Source organism: Mycteria americana, chromosome 3 (assembly GCF_035582795.1).
Source record: "Mycteria americana isolate JAX WOST 10 ecotype Jacksonville Zoo and Gardens chromosome 3, USCA_MyAme_1.0, whole genome shotgun sequence".
NCBI classification, from domain to species: domain Eukaryota; kingdom Metazoa; phylum Chordata; class Aves; order Ciconiiformes; family Ciconiidae; genus Mycteria; species Mycteria americana.
In genome coordinates this window covers 85,429,552-85,438,706 of record NC_134367.1, presented here as the reverse complement: position 1 = coordinate 85,438,706, position 9,155 = coordinate 85,429,552, and the positions used below count along the sequence as shown (strand labels likewise).

At 40.3% G+C, this 9,155-nt stretch overlaps 1 protein-coding gene across 3 annotated transcripts in view; it reads left to right on the top strand.

The window, feature by feature from the left end:
- Positions 1 to 258: 258 nt before the first annotated feature.
- ERO1B (endoplasmic reticulum oxidoreductase 1 beta) overlaps positions 259 to 9,155 on the top strand; it is a 29,463-nt gene continuing 20,566 nt past the window's right edge. For 2 of the 3 annotated variants that reach the window (XM_075495953.1, XM_075495952.1), the window contains exons 1-2: positions 262 to 646; positions 5,395 to 5,514. In XM_075495953.1, coding sequence (XP_075352068.1) covers positions 548 to 646; positions 5,395 to 5,514 — 219 coding nt within the window. In that variant the 5' untranslated portion in view covers positions 262 to 547. Of the gene's footprint in view, positions 647 to 5,394; positions 5,515 to 6,546; positions 6,662 to 9,155 lie in introns of all 3 variants that reach the window. The other variant, XM_075495954.1, reaches the window with a different exon arrangement.

Genomic DNA, 9,155 nt, shown 5'->3' with positions numbered 1-9,155 from the left:
GCGGCCGCACGGATGACACCCGCCGCGTGACGGCGCCGTTGGCGTCGTTGGCTCGTGCCTCCCCTCTCACGCGTCGGCGCGCGGGCACGGCCCCCCGCCGCGCGCACGCGCCCAGCAGCCCCTCCCTCGCCGCTTGTTTTGGAGGCGCGCGTGGTCCTGTCCGATTGGGCGCCGCGCCGTGCCCCGCCCCAGCCCTGCCGCGGAGGGGGTTGCGCGCGCGCCTGGACTACAGTTCCCGGGATGCCGTGCGGCTGCGGGAGGAGCGGGTGGTTGGGCGGCCGTGGGGGTGGCGGCGGCTGCGCGAGGGGACCGGGTGCGCGCGTCGGGGCTGTGGCGGCGGCAGCGCGCGGGCAGGTTGAGGTGAGCGCGGCGCCCCCGCCCGACGGCTCCCGCCGCAGGCAGGAGCGGCCGCGCCGGGAGGAGACGCTGCCAGCGTCGCCGACTCTCGGTTCGTCCGTCTCTTTCCTGTGGCGGCGGCGGCTGCTGCGCGACGGGGCGAGGGCCGCCCTCCCCCGTCAGCCGCGGCGGGTGGAGCGGCGGCAGCAGCATGAGCGGCGGCGGTGCCGTGCGGAGCACAGTGGCGAGGGCACGGCTGGCAGCGCGGCTGCTGGCGGTGCTCAGCTGCGTCCTGACAGCGGAGGCCCAGGTAGGAACCAGCGGCGGATGGGACGATGCGGCAGGGTCCCCTCATGGCCGGGGGGGCGGGCGTGGGGAGGGAGGGAAGAGCGCACGGCCGGACAGGGGTGCCCCACCGGCTGTGGGTAGGGCTGCGGACCCCTGCCTGAGGGGAAGGAGAGCAGAGGTCCTTCCTGCCGCGGGCTGGAGGAGGCGGTGAGGGCGCTTCGGAGGGGCGTGCGGGAGAGGGCAGCTCTGGGCCGTGTCTTGTGCAGCCTCCCCGGCGGCGAAGTCTGGGGATCCCTCGCTGAAGTCTGTAGCCCACGTCCTTCCTATTCGATACCCTGCGGTTGCTACTTGCTGGGATCCAGCCCGGGGCCGCGCAGTTGGCTGTCTCCGGTCTGTGGGCCCCCGCTGCTATAGTGAGGGGAGATGTTGGTTGACCTGGTACCCATATAGAACGGCCCCGCTACACAGAGGAGTTGTTTAATCCAGGTAATGCTGCTTGCTGTCTGTGGGGTGTTGTGGTGAGCGCCGGGTTGGATCATACCCTTGGCTTAGGCAGAAACTTCGGTGTCCTTATGAATTCGATGAGATGCCATATGGTAATATCAGTGCCTGGTCTTGGCTTGTGTTTAGGTCGTGTCTGTTTGCCCACGTTACAAAGAAGCATGAGAATGCTCCTTCTTTCTGTAAACTGCCTTCACAGCTTCAGAAGGACAAGTGTCTGTAGTTGGGAGTTTGCTGTTCATCAGCAGTGTGACTGTGACTGAAATAATAGCTGGTGTCAAGTCGGGAAGGATTTCAGCTGGGCCAAAGATACTAGAGTGAGACTATATGGAAATACAATGTCCACGTGGAGCAAAGTTTGTCTTCTGTATCTGGTTATTATTTTTCTTATATTTTCTAAATTTCTGCTTTGTATAACATGCTATATTGTAAGTGACCATCCAAGGCAGTGACTAGAGTAGTCTAGCACAGATAGCTTTTATTGAAGGGGTTTTTTTTGTTGTAAGTTGAGGTTTTCTCAGGTTTAAAAATCCCTTATTTTAGTAGCTATTTTAGTGTAACTAAATGCTAATTGGATTGGGATTCTTAAAGGAGCCATTAACAAACTGGCATGGTTTTCTTATGATGCTTGGCAGAGAGATTGGTTGTTGCTATTTAATAAAATTGTTAGCATATTGTATTCAGAGTTTAAATATCTAGAGTTTGACTTGCTCAGGGAAAAGATAAGCTAGCCATTACTTCATTGAGTCATGTTACCTGTAGCTCTTCTCTCATTCTGCAGCTATGGCAAAGTGAAACATTAAGTAACAAAACAAGGTGTCCCAGGTGGTCTTCTAATTATTGAAGCAATTGAAGTACAACAACCTGATAACAGTAATAAGGTTGTTTGTTTGAATAGACTGCTTGTTAGTATATGCGTTTATTCAGGTTTTTCTTAATGTTGAAGTGCTTAATACATTTCTCTTTCCAGATTTCATAAGGAGAAAATGATGCAGGTTGGACGTTGACCTTTTCTTCTGAAAGGTTGATTTATCTTGGAGAAGATACGTTAGACGTTTAACATCTCCAGTATAGCTCTGATATCTGTACACGAACTAAACTAGGTTTGACAATACATGGAAATACTTTGATAAGCATATTGGAAATATAGAATAAATAGCTATTCAATGTCAGATGACTTCTTGAACACAAATTATAGTAGGCTAATGCTTTTAGAGCTTATTGTAGAGTTCAAATTAATTAGCAGATGAAAAGAAAGCTTGATACTTGGCTATTGTAATGAAAGTTGTGATAAGTTACAGTACAGTTTGGCTCTATAATTGTGGACTAAGTTAACTGGTATAGTTCAATTTAAAAAAGGCAAAATACCAATTGTGTGAACAGCAAAGTAGGTCTTGCAATACATAATTTTAGCTGTGTAATACACTGTTCTTATTTTGATGTCTCCAGTTCAAAAAATAATTCACTGGAAGATCCAGGTGTCGACAAAAGTGAAACATTTTTCTGCATGTTCTTAGTGTTCCATCATTACGCAAGTGAGAGCACTGAAGACTACACCTGGATTAATAAAAAAAAACACTAACTGGGGTACTTGAAGCCTGTGTTGCTATTGTGTTAGTGTGCTATGAACTGACTCCACTGATGTGCAGTATTGGTGTTTCATATGTACTGTCAAACCATTTAATGAATTGTGATTTGGTACAGATATAGCATAGTTTAATTTTAGAGGATGCCTTCCAAGGAAACATTGATTTTGCTATTTTATGTATAGAGGGAGCTAACTGTTCCAGTTTTGAAAAAGTTGTGAGAAAAAAATGGAGAATTTCATTTGCTTGCTCTTGTTACTCTAAATTCATTTTTCTCTTAATGATTTCTTAGGCCAGTTCTAGTTTTTGGGGAGGGTTTATTTCTGAAACCTCATAATGTTCTAAGTAAACTGTACTGTGTTTTGAAAGATGTTCTTAGAATCAAGATTTTATCAGAGACATCTGGCAAAGGTGTGACCTCCATTATTTTGCCATCTTAGTTAAATAAAAAGACTGCAGCTTTCTATTTTTCCATGGGGATTTGACACGGAGTGTAACTACTGCATGCTTATTTGGAACATTTTCCCCTGAAAAAGCATTTTCAGTTTTGCATAGATGGTAAAAATATTTTTGTAAGCAGTGGATAGCTTCGTGAGGTGGTCATCAAAATAGTTTCCTACTCTATCTTCTGAGTCCAAAGAAAATTTTTTGGCTCTTTCCTACTGCTTTCAGCTTAATAAATTATTGCTCTTCACATAAGGTTCATCCTGTTTATACAGTTTAATAATATTTGAGCAAAATGTTCAGAGTTATCTTTTTGCCTTTTTATATTGTAATGAAATGTACCACTGTTTGTTTTGTGGCATGGTGTTACCTGTAAAGACTGCAAAATTAATTTCTGCCTATGTGTGACCAATAAGAACATTTGAAAATTTTTAATGAAATCATTATAGATTAAAATGCATGGGGGTTTTATTTCTGTAAGTATCAATAATAACAAGTTTTGTCTTCTGACTTTGAAGTTGGCTGTCATGTGGGCTGTGAGCTTTCTTGGCTTTGTGAAAAACCTGTAATTGCAGATAGGCTCTTTCATAGCTGTTTGCTCAGGTTTGAAGTTAGATAACATTAGCAAGGCAAGCATAACAGCATGGAAGACTGGTTAAAGTAACTTCCCTTAAATGAGTTTTGCTTCATTGCCATATCTACTCTGCAGAATTGTGACAGCCTATTTAGTGCCTCAGGAGAAGTAGCATCTATATAAGGTGAATTTTCTACTTAAATGCTTTATTGCCATACCCTCACCATTTTATTCTCACAGGGGATTGGGGGAAATCCATTTTCCAGGCCTCCTTTATGCTTCATAAAAGAGCAGAAGGCTACAATTCACTTTTTAGTGACTCTTTTACATCAAGCTTGGTTATATAAGGGTATCTGTTCTGTAAAGTAGTGGAGTGATTTATCATGCATAAAACAGATTAGATGATTTCATAATCTCATCTATGTGAAATCTGTGGAGAAAAAAAAAAGCCAGAAAATATTTTTTGTCTCCTTTTGCACATAACCTTTTAATAGTTAGAAGTTCTTCTAAGCCTGTGCAAAATATAAGATGTGTGGACTCTCCTATTTTATATGCTTTCTAGGCTGTCATGTATGTCGATGAATTTCCTGTCTGGCTGAAGAACAGTAGTAGTAAACAGCAGTGTTTCGTTCCATTCGGTTAGATGTGGTCTAAAGCCCTCAAACTTACTTTTGAAATGCCTTTCAAACATGTTTGTAGTTGTTTAAGAAGCTATGCTTAGGACTAGTTAGTTTAGATTTAATGAAATTTATCATACAAAAGTTCACAGAATCACACTTTCAGTGTTTCTGCCTTTCACTAAGACACTGTCAGGGTCTTAGCAAAAGTGTTGCCGTAGCTTAGTCTACTAAGTTAGTTGGGCCTGTCCTCTCTGCTACTTGCGCAGTCCTGCCTTCCTCTCCTGTGCTGGCAGTAGTGCTTCTGCACTAGTGTACGCTCCTTTTCGTAGAGGTGGTCTTAAGCTAGTGCAGTACCTTGAACCAGCTTGCTGTCCTGGCACAAGAAGAGGGATGGAACCTGGAAAGTTCAGACTTAGTTTCACAATAGATTTACAGCCTTAGAATACAGGTGCCTCCACCTGGTTTTCCTAGTATTTATTTGTAGAATTTAACTGTGAAGTTACTAACTTCTTGGGCACAAAAGTACCTATTCCCCTTTCTCCCATGCCTCTAAAGAAACTAGCTGGAGTGTTCTTACACTTTGAGAAGAATTATGAAAATAAGATGACAATGCATGATTTGGTTTTTCTTAGGCAATTCAACTAATGAGCGGTTGGTAGGAGAATACTTGGTATGCAACACTGATGTGCTAATATACAACGTGTTAGTTTGGAAAATCTTGCTGCTCATTCTGCAGGAAGTTCTATATGCTGAATCTGTCGACTAATTTCAGGGCTGAAAAGCGTTAATCTGGCTAACATTGATTCAGCATTGCATTTGAAGGTGGACTTAAGCTCAAAAAAAGTGCTAAGGTCTGTTATTTTCTAATTCTGGATGTGTAAGGTACGTTGTAGAGTATTTTAATGATGAGAAATAAATTATTTGCTGTGGAACTGCATTTCACTAGTATTTCTTTTGACTGCCATCTTTTTATCTTTAGAGGATTTTTCTGTAGTTAATATTGCATTTCTTGATTAAAAATAAATTTTAATGTATTTTTTAATAGCTCACAGGAGTCCTAGATGATTGTTTATGTGACATAGAAAGCATCGATGACTTCAATACTTTCAAGATCTTCCCCAAAATACAGAAACTGCAAGAACGTGATTACTTCAGATATTACAAGGTACAATTAGAATGGTATTTTCCTGAATAATTTAAATAAAATCCAGAAAATATAGGGAGGATTACATATCAAATCAACTTGTCTATATTAAATTGTCTTTTAGAAGCCCACAGCTCTTTAATTTGGTTGTAGCAAGTTTTCAGTCACTGACAGTTATGTTGGTAATAAGTCATGTTTGCTGTGTTAATCCTGGAGTCAGTGACAGTAAATCATGACTGCTTTCATTCAACTGATAAGTGGTAATTTTAAAGGTAGTATCTTTGTACTGCTGCATCTAGAAAAGGATTGCATATTAGCAACTTTCTGACAGTGTGCGGTACTTGTCTTCTAAGAAATGTGTATAATTTGAAATGGAAATATTGCAATGGTTTCCTTTTCTTATAAGTTGCTGTCTTAGTTCTGATCTTAATGGTTCTCTAGATAGCAAACACTATTTCTTTGAAAAATAGGTAAAAATATTAAATTTTCAAGTAGTATGTAATATCAGGTTTTTATGACTTTAAGCATTTTTTTTTTTCTCTGTATTAGAATCTGATGAGCAAAATAAGATTTTGAAAACTGATACTTCTGGTTTCAGATATGCTTAACTTGAAAATGAGGTTGCATTTGGACTGAGCTAATCAAATGGTTGCCTGCCACTGGAAAAAGGAGGTTACACTCCTTTAGGGCAGACTGTCCTGCCCCTTCCTTACTTTTAGCTCTTGGGCTTGTCTGACTGTGCATGAGGCCAATGCATCTCTTTAACCTGGTAGATTTTTATTTTGGATGTTCGGGTTTGGCTGTGGGTTTGTTTTTTGGTTTTTTTTTTGTTTGTTTGGTTTTTTTGTTTTTTTTTTTCTTTCCAGGATGTAACAAATTATCTAGCTGATCTGGAATCAGACAAGTATTAAAGTCATGCAAGATGGGGTTGTGAATGTGAGGAAGGAGAAAAAAAGCGCTAGAATCTTCCCTTTCTAGTCTGAGCAAGCAGTAATGTGTAACTTCACCCTGAATCTCCTCGCTACATGATACAGTTCTAACTTCACTTTTCAGGAGAAACAAGATATGTGCAACTTCAGTGATAATACATCACATAGTAGTGGTAATTAGATGCTCCAGAGGCAACACAAAGATACAAAACAAAGTATTTGAAGAAGAGGATCAACAGGTATACAAGGTTTTATACAACAGTAATTTCATCCTGCAGATTTAGAGCTAATCTTCATTTCAACAACAGTTCTGCAGATCATACTTTAATGGTGTGTTGCAATCCTACCTCATCTTTCATACTGATCTTCCTAATAGATGGGCAATTACAAGGGCCAGTGCGCAGTCCGCCTATCACCACACATTATTTAGTACTTCCAGTTTTGACAGGGAAGAATTTGTGTTGAACAAGCAAACTGAATAAGTAAGTCAAAACATTTTTCACCCTTCCCCTCTGAATAAACAGTGGAGTTTTTTTGATGTCCCTGCACGGAATCATGGAAGTGCTGTTAAGCACATAGATGCGTGTGGAAATCATGAGGGTAGGCAATGCTCATCTAGGTCAACTACAGTGTAGCTAAATACTGAATAAGCATAGGGGGAGTATACTTGTTCTGGGAGTGAAAACACTCCTACTCTGAAGTAATTTAATTTGTAATAGGAATTTGGATCATGAACTTTTGTAACTACAGTCACGGTATTCCCATTGTGTTACTAGTTCAACAGCCATAAAAGAACTCAAACTTTAATGTATAATACTGAATGGACTACCTAGTTTTCATTTAAAAGCTGAAGAAAATTTTCTTTTTAAAGTTTTGCTGAAATTGTGCTAGGTGGTTTCTAGATAGTTAGTGGAACACTTCTCAATGAAATAAATAAAGGAATAAAAAACTTTGTATCTGTATAGTTATATACATCAAAACACACAAACTATGGAAGCCTCGTTATAAGAAATCTAACTTTTCATCTGTGACAAGTATTGAATAACACTCTAAACAATAATAATGAAATCTAATACTTCAGACCCTGAAGAAAGTAGAAGGATGTTCTATGTAGTCAGTGCATGATTGGTATTGATTAAAGTACAAGTGCTATACAGCCTCAGTTTGTCTCAGAAGTGTGTGTGCGCACTGGGTTTTAGTGGTCTTGAATCATTCTTGGACTAGTATATCTTGATATGCAGGTGTTCTTTCTGAATTAATCTGCAGTTTAGACAGCAGTATTCTTCTGTTTCCAGCATTCCTCTGTGTAAGAACAGTGACTGCGTAGTTACTTGTATCTTCCTAAGCGTGTTAGCATTTTTTGTTGTTAGATTTTACTTCAGAGAAGTTTGTAGTCTATGTTAACTGGTCCTTTTTTTGGTAGAAATTGGTGGGAGTGGCATGTTTTATATAATAGGTCTTATTGTGAAGGTGAGGTGATTTTTTTTTAAATAAAGCACAAAACACTTTTCTGTGCTTTGTTTAAAAAAAGATGATGAGAGAACAAGAACAAAAAAAATCTAAAATTTCACATATTTTTTTTCTAGGGATGGTGTTTGTGGATTGAATAGAGGAAGGGGGGGGGGCAACCTAAAATCTCTGCTTCTAATGTATCTGTGCTAGCATGGCTTGAACTGTAACTAGAAGATAGTTGTCATCACTCCTAAGAAGTTGTACTATCTGCTCAATGTCTTGTTAGGTTTTTTTGACTGAGGAATCTCTTTAACATTTTAAAGCTGAATTTGTAATTTCCAGTCATGCTGAGTAAGTACATCAAAATGGAAACCTGGAAAACAGTCTTTCTTTCAGGTGTTATATAGCAGTTAACTTTGTATGCGTGTTTTGAAAACACAGAAAGAACTTAGTTGCTGAAAGGTTTGGTAGAGGAATTTAGTATAATAAAGGGCAATTGAGCAAGTCAAACATTAAGTTTTGCTCTTTGGGGACCTTTTGTGTTATTGACAGAACATTTGAAGAGGGAATTCTTTTTGTTTTGCTTTAATTTGGGTACGTAGTGCCACAGAACAGTTTATCCTTCAAGCATTAAAGGTTGTTTCTTTATTTCTGGTACATAGTTTTGATTTTTCTTAGCTGTCAAAATTAAGAGAATAGACTGGAGGGAGAGTAAAATCTGGCTATAATTCATCTCAGATTCTTCATATTGTGCCTGCTTTGTATCAGGGGCGTATCGATCTAGTTTTCCTTATGCTTAGTATGTTATGTATAATGCTGGGGAAACAAATGGAATTTGATTTATTTTTTTTTATTGCTGAGGCTCTGGTTTGACAATTCAGCGAATGTAGCCATTGGGCTTCTATTACTATATTCCCTCAAAAACCAGGCCACTTAAAGCAAATCACTGATCCAGTATAAATGTACTCTGCCAGTTAAATGTGGTCAAAGCATAAAGGTGGTTTTTTTAATGGAATAATTGTTCAATATGGCTCAGTGATTTCAGTTTTTCTCCAAATTAAAAGATTGAGTAGCATGTTTCTTTTATCATAGCAGGAACCTTTCAGGTACCACATGGCAGTGGGCTCCCAAGTTCATCAGAGCATGGGATTTAGAGTTCAGTTGCCGATTCTTTGCGTAAGGGGCTGCACTGGCACTACTATACTAGATGTTTAAGCTTTGTTTCCTGTCTATGTTTCTCCTTATGTAAAGTGAAAGTATAGGATATAAATTACATGAATT